At 37.6% G+C, this 19,035-nt stretch overlaps 1 protein-coding gene across 1 annotated transcript in view; it reads left to right on the plus strand.

Annotated features, from left to right (window-relative positions):
- The window catches only part of LOC140231303 (thrombospondin type-1 domain-containing protein 4-like), a 246,080-nt gene that overhangs the window by 192,869 nt on the left and 34,176 nt on the right, over positions 1 to 19,035 (plus strand). The window contains exons 11-14 of the mRNA XM_072311455.1: positions 6,535 to 6,664; positions 7,347 to 7,551; positions 16,241 to 16,414; positions 18,255 to 18,431. Coding sequence (XP_072167556.1) covers positions 6,535 to 6,664; positions 7,347 to 7,551; positions 16,241 to 16,414; positions 18,255 to 18,431 — 686 coding nt within the window. The remainder of the gene's footprint in view (positions 1 to 6,534; positions 6,665 to 7,346; positions 7,552 to 16,240; positions 16,415 to 18,254; positions 18,432 to 19,035) is intronic.

The following is a 19,035-nucleotide window of genomic DNA, read 5'->3' on the forward strand; positions in this document are numbered from 1 at the left end:
ACTGCAGGGAATATCATGCATGTTTCCCATAACATGAGTTGAATATGTAGAAAATGACTACAGAGTATACTCCCTTAAACACATAAAACTCGTTAGAAGCCTATTGGAATGCATAGCATGTTACATGTGTATCAATGTCAGGTGAGCATGATGAACTTTTGTGGTAGATTTGCACTTTAAAATGAATCAGAGATAATGAATCAGGATTCATGATTCCCACATAGATAGATTGCATAATCAGTTGTTTGTTTGTTTTTTTTTTGTTTTTTTTTATTGAAGGGGGTGGGATTAAGTTACTTATCTTCCTTGTTCTGGTAAAGCAAAGATACATATTATATGGCAAAGGTAATCCCAGTGAAAAGGTGAAGGAGAAAGGGAGAGAATAAATATGATTCCCATCGCAAGTATTTGCCTTTCATCCTTTGCAGTGGTGGTACAAAATTTGGACAAATCAGATTCTAAATTGCGTTTGACAGTTTGCGGTTTGGGCATGTGGCCGAGCATTCAAGTTCATCAAATGAATGTGTGGGTATGTTGGTCACATACAAACAATGTATGAATCAGTCCTATTTTTGGCTGGAGCACTTGCCGGCTGTGTGGTTACTTTTGTGTTTGGCATAATACACCTTGATGGGTTGAACACAATGCTCCATTTACATTTGTGGTACTGATATGTGTGTGAATGCCCTTGTGCAATGCTCAAGGGAATATTTGACAACTGTTCCAGAAACATTGGGCAACTGTTTAATTCTAATAATAATTTGTTCAAAAGCAGATGTGAGAGTGTGTGTGTGCACAAAGTCTGGTTGATGTTTGCTGCTGTTGATTGAAAAATAAGAAACAGCAACTCAGTCATCATGTTAAGATGATAGCACACCTGATTTAATTTCAAACTCTATAAATTCACATTTAAGAGCAAGAAATTAGAAACACACTAATAATTTACAAAATTTTTGTGGCAATATCTTTCTGATTCTCAAGTGTTCCATATTATATGAGGTATTAAAAGCTTGTCGAAAGCTAGTTTCTTCTTATTTCCGAGAGAAGTAAACTGACATATGTAGACAAGAGAAACATTTTGAGGCATGGTGTCAAGTTTGAGACTTTAGCTTTATTCAGACATTCTCTAAAAATATTAAAAGCTCTGTCATGAAGGGCTCTTTCATTAAAATGCAATTCATCACCATGATCAATTTGACTTTAACAAATACAGCAAAATTAGATGAACAGAATGGTAGTAATGCTCATCAAAATCGGACACAAGGTCAAAAATTAACAGAATCTTCAATGTCTTTCACATGTTTTCACATGTTTTTTCTTCCCAAAAAATGATATTCGTAGCAAACATACGCAAATTAAGTGATGTGATGATGCCATTAACGTTCTCTCATTGGTTTTTGCACAAAAATGTTAAAAAGATGTTATTTGTTTTGTTGTTGTTGTTGATATTTAGCTGGTATTTTCCACACAACAAAACTTATGTACACATCAAAAGGATGCCATGTATAGGTGTTGTTTTGCTTTGTTTGACAAGTGACATCTTCAATGTAAAAAAAAAAAAAAAAAAAGACTGCTGCTCATCAGAAAGGCACTGAAATAATCAGCTTGCCTTCCATAGATAGGTAGACATATAGCAAGGTGCAAACTTATCAATTATCTCAGCCCCCCTTCACAAAAAAAGTCCCCCCCCCCCCCCCAAAAAAAAAAGGCAAAAAAAAAAACCTGGCTAGAACATTTTGTTTGACGTGCCGATAGCAAGGCACTGTAAATATTTGAGACTTCCCGGTGGGCTGGTCCATGGATACCTGTCCAAACATGAAGGAGTTATCCCGATACGATGCGCCAACTGAGCCTAATATGACAACTGTCCACAAAGTAAGCGCACCCACCCACCGTAGCGACCTCCAAGTTTAGATATCCCCTATCACCTGGTATGGGTCAAGTTTTGTGGGAATATAATATATAGAACACCCTGGAGAGATGTGAGCAGTATTTACCCTCAGTTGTCTTTTCAAGGTTGTTAGAAGTAAGATGATGATGATATTATGGTCATTGTTGTTTTTGTTCTTTTTTGGTATTTTCTATTTAAAGGGAGATTATGAAGCATTTCTTTTGCTGCACATTCAGATTAAGTTTCCTGATAATATGAATCCTACAAATTTTGTCAAAGTTTTCTTGTCTGCAGTTATGATTGCCAAAGCATATGAGGTGTATACATACCTATTGTATATCAATAGTCCTGAAACTGTGTTAAGCGATCTGGGCCTCCCAAGGATTGAAGAAAATTATTTATTCTCACGGATTTATCAACAACTCCCGCCTCTTAAAAGTAGCTTTGTAATCAACTAATGTCCCATGTCCATGCATCACATGGGCATGGGTGGGGGTGGGATTGAAAAAAAAAAGAAAAGGATGGTAGTTCTTTGGATCATTAATATGGGACAATGAATCTATTCTTTGACTGTTAGGGGCAAAAAAAAAAGGAAAAAAGAGAAATGAAAAATATTGATTCCAGTTGCCGCTTAAGTGGATATGAGTGTATCTCCAACTGACTGCATCTTCCCTATTCATACTCCATTCTGACATGATATGAAGAGGAGCATTTAACCTCATTTTGAAGCAGATGATATGAAGGTCACCTCACAATTTTGCAAGCCATAGTAGAAATCCTCCCAGCACTCTAAAATCTGAGACATTGGAGTTCATGGATGGATATGAGATGAAACACTTTGAAGAAAAAATTTTGACTGTAATCAGACAACAGGAAATCTGAACTTGACAGCGCATTAAGAACTGGTTTCTTTTCTTGAAATATGTGAGGTACAAATGTAATCATTTCCATTGCTAAATCTCTAAAACATATCAGTCCTTGAGCTTTATTTTGCAATCATATTAGACATACATTTTACCATGCCTTATCAAGTAGCATGTGATGCTTATAAGTTCATAATATTTGTATCTTTTTCTTTTCTTTTTTTTACAATTTTCCTCCCAAAAGCAAACATCACCTTAAAGATGCATGCATGCCACCTGCCTTTTTGTATGTGCCAAATATGATGTCATCTGGAAAGCATTCAAGGATTTCATGACCCAGTGAGCTCTGGTCCAGCTACCTTTTTTTTTCTCTCTATTTTCTTTGTGTTAAAGAGATTAAACGAAATTATGATTAAACTGACAATGCCAGCATGCAGTAGCCTACTTGTGTAAGCCCTTGGTAACTATGTTGTCAAGTTACTCATAGAGGGAGTGCATCCTTAAGGGAGTTGTCATGGGACCGGGATGCTGGGTCCACTTTAAAATGTTAGGGCATCCCAATGTATCTATGGGGAGAGGATATGAGGATATATTGCTTTGAATTCCCCGACTTCCTCCGACGGATAGAGGTATTTCCCAGATTGAAATTTGCAATGGCTATTATTCATTGGATTGTGCAAATGTTATATGTGATGATCAAAAGTACCGAGACATGAAGTGAAATGAACCGATTTGGTAGAGTAAATGGAACATAGTCATTCTCTCAATGTCATCTGTGTCCAAGATGTACCTTCATTTTGTATCTTCTATCCTCACCCCAAAGGCTGCCAACACATCTGTGAGTTGTCAAATATGCAGGTATATTTAGAAAAGATCTTGTGCATGCACTGAGCGAGCTCTCCTCTTTTAATGACGATCATCCATTCCCTGTGAAATGTAAATGATCAGCGATCCTGAAGACCAGCTACATATCAGGAATGACCGCCAGAGCGTGGCTCGTGTCAACGGCTATGAATTTCCTCTTCCAGTGTGTGCTGGTCCGCTCTGCTGAGAGATTCGGAGATAATAGTCTTGGTTGAGAGAAATGCCATGGGCCACTTGAAGCTCCTATCAGAACATGAGCTAGACAACATTGATGAGACTTGTGAAATGAAGCAGACAATTTCTCTAAGAGTGCCAGATTTTTCTTGACCCCTTCAAAGGTTGCAGAGCTGCTTTTCCTATAAAGCACCCCATTTCCAATCTTGAAAATGGATGACACTTTACTTTCAGAAGAGAATTTATATAAACTGTCAGTCCCAGGTATAATGCTTTGTTTGACAGGGAAAAATGAAGGCATTTCCCTCTTGAAACTCTTGAACCAAGATTCACAAAGGTAGTTTAATTCTAGTCTATAGATAATGCAAATTTCAATCGCCTAAATTTTCTCATGCATGCTAACAAGATCCTCTATCCAATGATGAATGCCCACTGACACATGGACACAGGGTGCTAATTTTGCACTTTTAATAGTCCGTAGACTCCACATAAAGCATAGATTTGATGATAAACTACCTTTGTGAATTCCAGCCCAGAGATGAGCTGCATTTTCTCTGATATCGCATGGTGGCTGATGAGTTTGAACCCATGACTTGACGATAAAAGGCGTAAAACACCCATTGAACTTGTACTACGGTACTCTCCTTGTTGATGTCAAAGGTAACAGACAGTGATCTTTCTTGTGTTGTTATGTGTGGGGGCAAGTCAATTGTCATCTATGATGACTAATCTAATCCCAGTAGGAAGAAAGGATAATTCAACATTTAATGCTTCAAGCTTTGTGTCTACCATTTAACATTCCCTCATTCAAAAAGAGTATAATACATAGTAGTATATATATATATATTGTGTTTGTATCAGCCAAATAACTTCAGGAAGAAGACGGATCTATATCCATGACTTAAACAGGAATTTTAACCGTGAATGGAATGTTATAACATACATATAGTGTGAGATAACTGTATTCCTTTGACAAGCTTTCACGTAAACAAGTAGATGTCTTTCAACCTGACCGCAATGAATTGGACAATTACAGATCATTATTAATCCAAAAATGGAATAAGGTCCATTTTTTGAAGATTTGTTAATCCTAAAGTGAAATAAGAATCGTTATTCCGAAAGTTTGTTAATTCAAAAAAAAGAAATAAGGTTCATTCTTCCAAAGGTTCGCTAATCTGGAAATGAAATTGAATTTGTTATTTTGAAGGTTTGTTAATCCGAATATAGTATAGGGTGCGCAATTCTGAAGGTTTGTTCAGCATTTTTTAATTGAGACATTTCAGACAATGTCAGTTTCAAAGAGGCTTCTCAGGCTCCTGTTTGCAGAAAGACTTTTATTTAAAAACATTGTAAACATTTCGATTGTTTCCCACATCAGCACAGACTTCTTGATTGAATGCAATAGCCTTTCTAGTTTCCTCACCATGGTATCCCAAACTGCAAATAATATTGAGACAAAATTTTCTCATTGCGACATCACATTCCTTTATACTCTAGCTTTCTTTCAATGTTTTGGGAGCTTCTTTGTCACCTCACATTGATTCATACCTGCAGCAATACAATGAATCAAACACAGTTACAGATATACATGCTCATATGACGTCATATTCTGTTTCCATTCTAATCTCACAGTCCACACTGAAGGATCCTCATTCCCTCCCCATAAAGATGCTTCTAAAGGCCATGTATAGCTTTCATAGAGGATCATATCAGGGTCTGATATGACACCCAGATTGATTGATAGATTTCACAGATATTTCCCCACAAAAATTATTTTTCGAAAATGTATTTCGTTCTTTATGCCATGAAAGAATGCATGGTAAAACATGTATTGCATAGTCAAGGAGATGTTTTCATGGGACAAAATTGAAAATGAAATCATGGACAGATTATTCTTAATGAAACAAAAGATAATAGTAACCTGACACTCATCCTTAACTATGTTTGAGACATTTAGTCAACATGATTACTACAAATCTTTGCAATTTGATTTGATCTGGCCTGGATTCAGCTCTGTACTTGGAATATTTTTAAAGTCGTAAGTAATCATTTAAGTGAACATTCCTAACAAAATTCAGACGTCACCCATAGACAGAATGAAATTTTATCACCATTAGGGATGTCACGACCCTGTAATGAGCAGGTTAATCCGGCTCAGACTACAGACAATCTCTCCCTCTGATCCGTCCCCTCGCCCTGGGGAAGATTTCAGATAGTGATTGAGATTCATGTCGGCATTTCCCACTGACATGAGCGCAAAAGAGACGTCCGTTGACTTGGCTCTGTCGGCGTCAACTGCCGTGAATGTCAAGGATGATGTTTACATTCTGTTTCTCAGAAACAGAAACTTGATATGGGTAGATTCACACATTCACCGTATAAGACGCAGGCCTTGCACTTCATAAATTTACCCTACAAAGTATGTATTATATGCCGTGTGTTCTTAAAGTATTAAAAAAAGATAATGAAAACCAGTGTAAGTGCCAACTGTTTGAATGTTCTGCCATTTTGTGATTTCAAGTAGTTTTGGCCATGCAAGAACTATTCAAAGAAACCAAGTATTTACAGATTATTTAAAAATTGTGAAAGTATCTAATGTATTATATATGTTTCACTATGAGATGTGTTGATGTTCAATCATGTGGACATATCCTATTTGTATCATATATATTTACAGCATCCAAATACTTTATCTGTACCCAGCTTTCATCTTTTTATTTCACACCAATTTTTCGTCACCAGGAATCACCGAATCCATCGTCAAATGTGTCCAGGAGAACTCATTCTACATCGCCGAGGACAGCATGTGCGTACAGACGGAAAAGCCGCCTCCCCGACGAAGGACTTGCAACAACGACCCATGTCCAGCACGGTGAGACAGAGATCAGCCGACGCAGGGGAAATCAATTTTGTTAGGGCCATTTCCACTGCCATTGAAAAATGGCTGTATTTGGAAAATTTGGCAGTATTTCAGGGAAAGATGTTAGGCAGCTGAGCCAAATGCTCCCTTACACATGTCAAGAAAGTAAAGAACTGTATCAGAAATGATTATTGTCAAGGTTGAATCATAGAGTTTGGCATAGTGATGTAAATAGGGACAGTTTCTGCAATAAATGGTGAAAGGAAATGATTATTGTTTTGACATTTAAATCTTCCAACTTTGCTCTTTAATTATAGAGCCTACAGTTACAGTTCGTTATTCCATAGGTTTGTTATTCCAAAGATGTATTAATTCAAAAATGAATTAGGTTTGTTATTTTGAAGGTTCAATAATCTGAAAATGAAAAAGAGGTTTATTGTTCCGAAGGTTCGCTACTCCAAATATATGAGGTGTATTATTCCAAAACAATATAGGGCCTAAGGTTCATTACTCCAAAAATGCTTTAGTGTTTGTAATTCCAGAGGTTTATTAGTATGCACCTTTTTTTCATTTTTGGATCAACAAACCTTATTTCATATTTGGATTGAAGACCCTTCAGAATGACGAACATCGCCCAAGCCTGCACACTCAAACAAATGTCTGTTTCCCCTCTAACTCTTTTCTATCACTGAAGATGGGAGGCAGAAGAGTGGGGCGCTTGCAGCAGGAACTGCGGCGAGGGTCGTCAGATGAGGTCAGTGACCTGCCAGCAGAAGGTCACCCAGTCCATCGATCTGCCTACGGGCCCTGACCAGTGCCGGGGCCTGCCCAAGCCGGCCGTGGTCCAGACCTGTAGGCAGCGGGCCTGCGCCTCGTGGAGCACCGGTGACTGGGGAGCCGTAAGTACAAGCAGTAATCATCGCAATGGCAATCGCAATGGCAATCGCAATCGCAATCACATTCATAATCATACAGGGAAATTTGATGCATTTTCTACATCTGTGATATTTCCTAGTATACAGCTTGCTGTCTCATTTTTTGTTTTGTAAAGGCACAGAAGAGACTTTAAAAGGGAAATTTATTCCTTGTCATGTATAGCTTTAGATGAAAAATTTTCTGTGTAAGATGGACTGTTCGATATGTGGCCATAAACTTGCATCAGTGCCGAAATTGAATACTTCTATCTCAACCAACAGGATACCACTGTACAAAGTGACAGACAAATGAAGGAAAATTTTCATATTCCTTTTCCCAAACTTCAAGTGATTTCATCTCTAGGCATGACATATCTCAGCTATTTTGAAAAAATGATTTCATTCTCTGTGTCAAAGAAAGAAATTTTTCAGAAATTTTTCATTGCCTGCAAAAGTGACCAGCTGTCTTGAAGAATATTTAATATAGATACTTTATGAAATCACATTTCCGTGATATTTTTTGTAGGTATATAGGATATATAGAAATATCAAAATCTAGAATACATGATTATCACACATGATAATACCCTTCAGAAAAGGAAAGTTTTCAAGCTTTTTCATTACATTTCATTTCAATTATTTCCATATCAAAATAATACAAAATTAGTGCAAAGTAGCATAATCTATTTGAACAAGAAAGTGAAATTTCATGAAGCAAATACAATCAATAGTACAACAAAAGTATAATACATATGCAGCTGCACCTACAAGAACATATGAATTCATATAATTTGAATAATTTGATCTCCATTAAAACACTATGAGTTGAAGTAGCCCTAGGTAGTAAGGAATAAGGAGGGAACTTGCAAAAAAAAAGAGCTTGTGCAATTAACCTGTTTCCTGGGTGAGAAAAAAAACACTTGACTCTAAGGCTTGAATGAAGAGATGTGAAATGCTTAACTTTGATATAAAGTTTTGTGCAGTACTCATAAATAGAAAATTGATGTCATGCCCTCCTGCTTTCTGTTATTTTTAATAAGGATTTTTCTTTTATTTCCATATTAAAAATAAGAAAGAGATGTAAAGACATCGCTGATATGAAAGAGAAGGATCAGTCGGGAGTCGGCAGAAATATCCAGCAAGACAGGCTTTTGACGCCCCATGTAGACAAAGGACTAAAGAAGCTCAGGTCTGCAGGAAAATGTGAACGTGATTTGAAGTTTGAAGTCTGGCAGCTAGGGACCAAGTATGTTTTCTCTGCTTGCCCCAAACTATCTCACAAATCATTCTCTAATAGAGCTTTGCTGAAGTGCCACTTAAAACAAAGATGATTTAGGGACAGTGATTCTGATCCATTTATTTTTGTACATGCTCTTGATGTGCAGCAGGCACGCAGAATTTGGGAGTAAAACCCATCCATCATACAAACGCATTTAACATTTGGAAAAAAAAAAATCTATGCTAGGAAAAAAACTCACAGATATGATTTCATGATTTTTTAAAGGATAGCTTTTCAACTGTTTGTTACTACTTGGAAAAGTTATGTGATGTATTAAAGGTATAAGAATGTACTGATGCTGATGAAAATAAACAGTGATATTAAATGCAGGTGAGATAAGATAGCACTAGTTCAATATGAAAAATCAGGAATCTATATGAATTAAATGCAGGAGAGGTTTTAACATCTGTTAGGTAACAGCTATGTAAACCCCTCCCCACCTACATATAATTTCTACAGATGCGATTATAATAGACCAGTTAAATGTTAAAATGTTAAAAAGCAAGCAAGTAAGGGATAGGTTAAAAGTAACCTCAGGGTCTCTGAAATACAGTCATGCTCGAAGCCGTTTGAATGAGAAGTCAGGTACCAAACATGGCGGGTGCATTATTCAATTCAGGATTTCACTCACATACAGTTTTATCATAAAGCAAGCATTTTGAAAAAAAAAAAAGATCCCTATTGCTGTCACAGAAAATATGTCAGTTATTAGGAAACATTTGATTTTATGTTTTTTTAATTGCCTAAAGTTCTGTGTAGATATGTGAAGTTACAGAATCTGGCATATCTCATTCCTTAAAAGAGTGGCATTCATGCATTGAAACATCATGAAAATACATGCCGATTGGGATGCTAGCACCTTTAATAATGGCTGTGAGTTACATAGTTGAGTGTTCAGACATGAAACATGTATAAAGCCAGTCTCGATTATTCCACCGTACATGTCGCTCAATTTTATGAGCTTGACGTGAGAAAAGGGGCAAGTATGCAATTTTCGGAAAATAAACATCTAAAGCACGCTCTGCAAGATGAGAATTAGGAGCCGCACCTTACCCAGACTATATCAACAATTATCAATATTTTCCATATTTTGCAAACAGAATCTTTTTTTTTTGGGGGGGGGGGGAGGGATGGTCGAGAGAGATTTGCTAATTTCCTCATGCTTTCCTCGCAGACAATCCCGCCAGCATTTTGAATCCTGTCTCCTATCAATGTCACGACACTGGTTCACGAATGTAGCAATTATTTTTAATCACATCTCTTCTCTCTATGCAATAAGTCATCATCTCGCTTCAGATGTTTAAAGGTTAGATGCCGCGGCTTCAAAAGACAATGTGCCATGAGACAGATTTCTGGTTACGGATATTTCCATTGAAATTTTTGATTCCAAAGTATTTATGATACTTGTTATTTTCATGATATACATGATACAGCTCAGTATGCCACACTTTTAAAGGCACAGACAGTAACTACTGTCTGCTCATATGGAACATTGCTTCTCAATGCATCTCCCAATTGTGCTAGCCAAAAAAGACCTTTTTTTGGGGGGGGGGGGTTGGCCTGCATTTAAAAGCATGCAGTAGTGCCACAGATACATGCAATACAATGAATTTATCATGTTAAAGTGTTGTTTCTCCCCAACCCCCAACAGGGAGCAAGAGTCAACTCTGCAGCTTCAAAGACAGCCAAAAGAGAAAGCTAATAACACGTTATCATGACTCTTTATGTGTTTTAGAAATCATTGGTTGTTTAACCTTCTCATGACCGCCAACTCAGAATGCCATTGACTTTGTGTACAACTAGCTTGCCACTGGTAGGGACAGGACTGGTGATATTTCGTGACATGTTTGCCACCTTTATACCACCTTGTCTCAGGGAATATCAATAGTAATGGCCATAAAGCACAATGCAGACCCATAGCTAAGACGAGCAGACAATGCAAAGTGAAGTCACACAGGATCTTATTTTCTCAAATCACATATTGTCGGTCCAAGAAACTTAGTGGAACTCTTAATGCGGTAAACACAGCAATTACAACATTCCTTTTGGGGGGGTTTATAGAGTATTTTTGAAGAACAGGCTGTTTTCAGTCCCATTTTGTAGCTCTATCAAATCAAACGGAGCCTTAGTGATAAAGTCTTTGCCCTTTGAATGGTCCTTGTATTGTGTAGATTCCATTAGCTGGGGAATTTTTATGCAAGTAATGTCTGCTTTCTTCCGTGTTTATGTGAAGTTTAGAGGTATGTTTGTCAGTATACGCTTCATATGCTTTTCTCAAAACTCGGTTGCAATGACGTTTGTATAATGACATTCATTCCTCTGTGTAAACACATCATCAACGTCAGGAATTCTGTGTCAGCAGTAGACATATGACATCTCTTATTATATTATTTTTAAAGTTACCATTCGTAAGGACTGTTCTAAAGACACATAGATGGATTTGCCTTCCAGCATCAGTTCCACAGGGACATTCCCTCCATGTAAAGTCCTTTTTGAGCTCTATCAGTTGCCAGTAACTTTCACCTACAGATGACTTTAAGCATCAGGTTGGCTGTATATTGCTTTGATTAGTTCTTTCTCTGTATACACGTAAGTTTTGAAGAGAGGAGTCCTTATATTGTTTGGTACTTTTGTCTATTTTCCCCACAAAAGTCTTCTAGGTCAACACACAATGTGTTTCTGTAAGTCCATTAAGTAACTTTCTCATTTTAGGTCCAGTACAGATGAAATTTTTTATCATTCTGTCTGTCTAATTTTGCTCTATTTTTTGAAAGTCATCTTGAACATGATGTTGAATCGCACTGTAACCTGTCATTTCATTCCCACATGTGTTTATACAAGGCTGCTTATGACTTCAAACGTTAATTGACTCCCCCTTTCTATTACGGTGTTTAATCTCCGCAACAGAATTAATGAAGCAAAGTCTATGAAAGGGGGCTGCTTGTCCCTTAAAAGCAGCTACCGCCCCATTCATTCACAATAGAAGGACACGCTTGCCACCCCTTCTGTACCCATAAACGTTGGGTGTGGAGCTCCAGTGCCTTTGATCTTTGCAGCTTGTTGAGAAGTTTGTGACACGCTTTGACGATAAGTCATACTTTTGAAGTTGTCCCATGGTGCCGAAACACATGGAGGGAAATTTCCTCCAACTCTGTACCCCCCCCCCCCCCCATTTCTCGTAGGTTCATTATCTCACCAAATTCCAGACTGAGGATCTTTTTTTAGATCTCAAGTTCTCATCTTCTGTGCCAATTGAAAGGATGGCAGTTTGTACAAGAGAAACCATATTATGTTGGATTTCAGGTATCACATTACTGTAAAACATGATATTTTAGTGGCTTGAAATTTTTGTGAATTTTGGCTCTCGCGAAATTCACAAAATTAAAATGCATTAGTCGTTTTACAGTAATTGGTTTTGTAAGCTGTGTTAAAATACAGTTCCTCCCCATTTTCACCTTGTCTTCAACTGGTAGAGTGAAAGTAGATGAACAAAATGATAAAGAGGTTTCATCGGAATATAGCCAATTTAAGAGAGTTACGTCATGTGAAATGTAAAATCCATAACTTTTAAATTTCATGTCCGTTTTTGATTGAATTTGATCATTCTGACCACATGCTTTGAAATTACCATAATTAGATATTTAGACAAGTTGAAGGTAATATGGTGAAGATTGTATGTTGATTATCCCAGTGAAGGTAACCCTGCCCCCCCCCCCCAACTCTCCTTACAAGGCTAATCCATAATGAGGTATGTCATAGATCAATAGAAACTGACAAGTTTTGGTTTGCAGAGGAACTTGAGATTTTTTTTTTTTTTTTTTTTTGGGGGGGGGGGGGGAGGGATTGGCGTAAAGGTGTCTGTGAATACAGACTAACGTGTAGCCCAGTCTGTGACAACTACACCTGGACCACTTTTCTCACCTGCTTGGGATTCTGGTAGACTACACCTCTGCCCTGAACCCATTCCATGCAGGATCAAATCAATTTGCCTTGGCTCAGTGGGGATCAAGGTACCTAACATTGCCAGACTAGGTCCCCGGGTCTGGTTTTCTTCAAGGAAATTGCAATGTACCTCTATAGCAACAACAGCAACTCAAACTTCTTCTTTTAAATGAAAAAGTAGGTTTGAAAAAGCGAGGAGAATCTGTCATTTTTTCAACTAACCATCAGAAAAGTGACCATTCACGCATCTGTTAATCATCTGGTCTGATATTTCCGTGCTGTTGTGACTAATGATATTCAGTTTCAAATTTATGTGAGATGACACTAACTGAACATTTTTCCGGTGTGCTACTCAATATGAGCCAAGGATCCAATAGAAGTATTGTTTCTTACATTTCCTCCAGTATATTCAAACTAATATTCATACAATTAAACATACATACATATGAATACACATGTGTCCATTTCAAATCAATCGTACTTTATTTCCATCCAACAAAACATAATACAAATACAAAGTCTGCATCTAATGAATTATATTGTTAACAGTTTGTAAAAGATACAAATAAAGTTTGATACAAAATATATGAACATGAAAACATACATGCATAGCATACATACATACATATGATATTATAAGCATATAAATATGTATAAAATTGCCATGTTCTAGTACTTGAGTAGTTAGTAGTGTGATCATGAAATTGAGTTTAATAATTATGAAACATCTATGGTTTACTCCCATTATTTTTAAACATTTCCATTGCTGCAATTTGTTACCTGGAGAGCTAAAATTTCTCTCTTGGGGTAAATGCTCTGAAAAAAAAAAGGCCACACCACTCTCATTGACAAGTACTTTACTCAGACTGGCCATTTTCATCAGCAATAGGATAGTGAATAAGTGTTAATTCATTCAAAGGGTCTTATTTCCAAGACTAATCATGGCCAGTTATTGCCTTCTTGTACACAATGTTTTTACCTCTGTTTTCACTCTAAAGTGGTTCACATCCAGTCAATCAGGACCATACCCTCCTAACTTTAGCTCTTCAGCCACAAAGCAGGACTAGCGTGCAGATTTTTGCACTAGGCAAAATCTGCCAGGATACTTGCCGGTAATTGGAATAAATAGGCACAATATTTGGAGAGTTATGTGATATGTAGACCATCGCTTGGGATAATTTCCCTAGTGCTTATCTTCAAGCAGAAATCCCAGCAAATAGATTAAGCCTTCTTCTGTGATCTGTACAAAGAGTAACTTCTACTGACTGCATATATTAGATACTAATTCTATATTTCTGTATATGTATTATATTATCTTCTTAGAGAACTAAGTTTATGACTTGATACAACTGGTAATTAAAGAAACATTGACCACAGAGCATTTCATAACATATTTCTATGATTAATAAGTCAAATACCTTCTAAGGGGGAAGGAAGATAGTCTGGTTTTGATCACCCATATGCCGTATTTTGCCATCCTATGTTATTCTGTCTTTTGTGTGTGTGTCTAGTCTGTTTCATCAATCTCCCCAAAGAAATTATAGTCACTGCACCAGAAAAAAAGGGGTAGAAAAGAAAAACTAGTTCATACATGTTACAGTTTCGTGAGGAAAACATAATAAAGCCCTCCCAGACTTCCCATCTCCCTCCTTCTTTATAGATGCATCATACCACTCTCCTCTTTTTAAACACATCATACCAGTCCCCCATACATGACCAAAATACCTTTGTGGGTTCAAAGACATCTGGTGAACCTACTCCTAAGATCCTCCCAGGTCTATCCCCTCCCCTCCATTCCCTCCTCCCCCCCCCCCCCCCCCCTCCCCCCATGTCAGTCATACTTACCCTGTCATACCGCGTAAAACAGGAGGGGAAGAAAAAAACTTTGTGACACGCGATCTGAAATGAAAGCTGGCCGCTCGTACTGGCAGATGTGCTCCCGGAGATCCAGGTGTGTTCTCCGAGGGCTTTTGCCCTCACGCTTCTGTATTTGTTCTGTCATGTATGACCCATTTCATTGGAAGGGGGCAGGGGAAGGGGAGGGGAGGGAAGTTTCCCCTCTTTCCTTTGAACATCTTCCAGATTTGTGTCTTCAAGTTTTGCTTATTCTTAAATGTTATCAGCTCACTGCCTGTCCGTCTGTCTGTCTTTGGGTTCAAACATCAGTCCCTTCCGTTTTGTGTGGCAAGTCTTGCAGGGTTTTTTTTTTTTACTCTCTCTCTCTCTCTTTCTTTCTCTTTTGATTTCTGTCACATGGATTTCCAATATTTCCTTGTATATTTCCCTTTTTTACTCTCTGTAACTCTCTTCTTTTTTGTTGGTACCATAATATTGTGACATACTTCAGAAAATGTGGATAACATTTAGATATTAGTGCATTGAAAGACTGTCATGAAAGCGGAAAACTGCAGTAGCAAATATATATATATTTTTTTCTTTCTTTTGTAAATTGTTAATAAGATCTTCAAGAATTCTTATTTGGGTTAGATTTCAGTGATTCTAAGACTTGAAATATGCATGTTCAGAAGAACATAACATTCACTTGACCTCTCATAACTGCCCAGCAATGGTTTGGTATTGAATCACTCAAATTTTCATTTAGCCTTTCGTTTTCTCCCAGCGTTCTTATTCAAAATACCTACTAAACATAACTCTCTCCTCCGATGACCTACATCCTCTTATGAGTGGAGCCCATCGAACTTTTATGCACTTTGCAAACGGCTCTGAAATTAACTGGATTACCACTCCCACTATTGCAACATTAAACTGAATACTGCCAACTAGACTTCAAACTCCGCAGGAGTGGGGAAAGAGCACCTTTACCACAACAGGTGTTCCTTCCCCCAGGAGTGAAGAATCTAATTACCGTGGCTAACTTCATTTGCGAGGCGAAAGGGGCCTGTCGGCATTTTAAGACTGCCATGAGATGCATGCAAAACATTGACAGCTGCAAAGTTACATTTTGCCATCTTACTGTTATGTACTTTAGGGACAAGACTTGACATTATGGTATGTGCATGATTTTAAACTTTAGGGAGATGGACTTGACTTATGTCCATGGTTTTAAACTTGGAAACAGCAATGGACCTGTGATGCAGAAATACCTGTTTGCTATATTTTTTGCATCAATCCTGCTGAGAATAAAATTCAACAGCAAATTATCCACACTGCCAAGCATCCCATATCAAAAGCTTGCTAAACTGTTCCAACACTGAATATGAATCCCCCAGGTCCTTCAAGAGCATTTTTTTCCCTAGGAAATATTGTATTACTAAAATCAACTGCCAAAATTTTGTCTCACTCATTCTCATGCAAAAGTAGCAATGTATTGTTATGTAATTGCTATAGAACAGTAAAGCATAAGTAAAGCTTAATATGTCTGTTCTCTGTGTACCTCCAAGTCATAATAGAGTCATCATCTCCCTTTCTTTGTTATCTCTCAACATTTTTTAGTGCTCCTCTGAGTGCGGGGAAGGAGAGCGACAACGGGAGGTGACCTGCCTGGACGAGACAAGATCGGAGCTGGCGGAGTCTGAGTGCAGTGACATGCCCAAACCTGACGACACCCAGGACTGCGATGCGGGTCCCTGTCGGGCGGCCTGGTTCTCCGACCAATGGTCAGAAGAGGTAGGCCAAATGTACTGGAACGGAGAAAGAAAAGAGATAGCTTGTCTTGTTTTTCTTGTTTTATTTACTCCTCGTAGTTTTCTTCAAAGGTTGTACACAAAAAGCTGTTAAGCACACTTTTTTGAGAGCCCAGTAACATCCTGCCTTACAAGGCAAGAACTGAGAATTTTAGGTACCAAAGGGTTAAAGGGATGGTACAGTATTGGTGGAGATGAGAATTGGGCTTTTAACTTTTTGTGAGATACCAAGAAAACACTTAGGAAATAGTACAGAGCATACCACTTTAAAGGTCCAGTTTACCTTTGGAACAGTGATTTAAAAAGTTTTCAAGATATCACCTTTGATGCATATGTGTACATCTGTTGTATCACAAAACATCCTAAAATATAAAATTTTCGCAATAAATCCTAAAATACAAGGATATATCAATATTTTTCTCAATAAACCATAACTGTAGACGGTTTAGTCTGGAAGCATTCTTATTATATCTATTGTTCACATTTTGTATATTTAACAATACTTAACATTGATTATATGAATTCATATTTTTACAGTGGTTGTGTCTATCCCTAACTCACATTTTAGAACTATTTTAAAGCACTAATGCTGGGTTTTAGTTTCATCTGCAAATGGTAAATTATGCCTTCAAGAAGAATTCAAAGTTTATTTGATGAAAATCGGGTTTGGAATGACTGAAACATCCGAAAACAAAGTAAAACAAAACGATCATAATTAAGTGTGGGTCCCACACTTATTAGCATCGCTCTGTTTTGGATACCTCAGCCATTTCAAAACCAATTTTCATCACATAAACGTTGAATTCCTCATAGAATTATATGCTCTTTCATATTTCACAAGAGGTTTCTCATTATCTCACCAGGAAAAGTTAGAAACCTGAAATTAGGTCTCAACCAAAACTATATGATCCCTTTAATCTGTGTTGGACTGTTTTTGTCAAGTTTATTCCAATTGATGTCTTTGGAATTGTGTGCTAAGTCAATGTCAAATTATCTTCAGCAGCCTAATTGAGAACTACTGAATGTGACTCCAATTTGGCATCTGATTCTATAGCGCTGCGACATAACAACATTCTCTCCCTCTCTATCTCTATGTCTCTGCATATCTCTGTTTTTTGCATCATCCAAATGAATGTCAGTGCTCCAAAAACATGTTATGATTGAAATGAAATTAAACAGGTGAAGGGAGGGGTGTGTTTGTGCACCCCACATCAAATGATCATTAAGGGAATCAGGGTCTCATTTTTAGCTCTGTCGAAAAGCTGCTGAATGATTCAGCTTCACAGTGAGCCAAATGTGTTGGAGAGTGTTTCCGCGCATTTGCGGAGTAAAACAAAACAAAACCCAAGGAAAGAGCAGGAGTTTTCCACATATTCCCATCTCTTCCTCATTGTTTTCCACCCTCTCTTTCATGTAGTGAAGCACAGATTCTTCTTAAGTATGGTCAATTCTACATTAGACAAATCAATCTCACAGAAGAATATGCCTTGGTTTGAGTAATGTTCAACAGACATGATGCAGCACATACACTTTGCACATTCTGACATGCAAATTTACTTAAACTACCAAAACATTCATTTAACATGCGAGTTGTTTCCAGCAGGGGAAGATTTAATACTTCTGCACTGTAGAATCTCAAAATGTAATTATGATAAGTTCATTTTGTCAATTAAAAAAAAACAAAAACTGTGCCTTAACTCAGAAAATAGATCAACAGGATTGAGACAAGCTCTATGGAGGATCAGAATCTTGGAGTTATTATAGAATTGATGATTCGCAGATGACATAAATGCAATTCTCCTAACGGTGCTCATTTTCACCAGTGCTCTGCTGAATGTGGGAGCGGTCAGTTCTCAAGGAGCGTGGTCTGCAGTGTAGAAGGGTCATCGGGCGGGGAGCTACCCATTGAGCAGTGTGCCGGTCAAGAGAAGCCCAGTGCAATAAGGACGTGCAACAACTCTCCATGTGGTCCCAGATGGTTCACGTCGGAATGGAGTACGGTAAGTTTGCGTCGTCTGTAGAAGTTCTGTTCAAACACATACAAAATTCATGTTTTTTCATTGATTTTTGCTCATCACAGACAATGCAAAAACCATCTAATTCTTGTGTGTGAATGAAAAAAAAAAAAACTGGCGACTCTCATTGTACCAATCGCAGTGTGAAAAATCAGTCCAGCTTGATTCTTTCTTGGTTTTTTTCTTTCTTTCTTTCAAAACTCATTATTTGCCTGGTGACTTGTGTGAAGGGCATGAGAAGAAACCATTAATTTTCTACGTAATGCAACTGGCCACATTCGGGTACCCAGGGTAATGCTCTTGTCATTATTTGGGCATGTGGAGTCTGGAGATTCAAAGTGCTTCATTTGGCAGCTGAGAATTCATTTTTTGCTTTGTGTAGATGATGGCAAATGAAATTTACTTACGCATCATAATGTTTCTAAATATTTATCCCACTGCGTATTAAATTTTTGTATTCCCACGTGCATAACACAGACAAACCTTAGGCTGAGTTTATCATCTTTCCCATGTTTGAAACATGTTTTTTTAATACCCACTATCAAATGCATTTGTAAGGCCTTCGTGATGGTATTTCTCGAGTTGTTGT

This window comes from Diadema setosum, chromosome 7, assembly GCF_964275005.1.
Source record: "Diadema setosum chromosome 7, eeDiaSeto1, whole genome shotgun sequence".
NCBI lineage: Eukaryota > Metazoa > Echinodermata > Echinoidea > Diadematoida > Diadematidae > Diadema > Diadema setosum.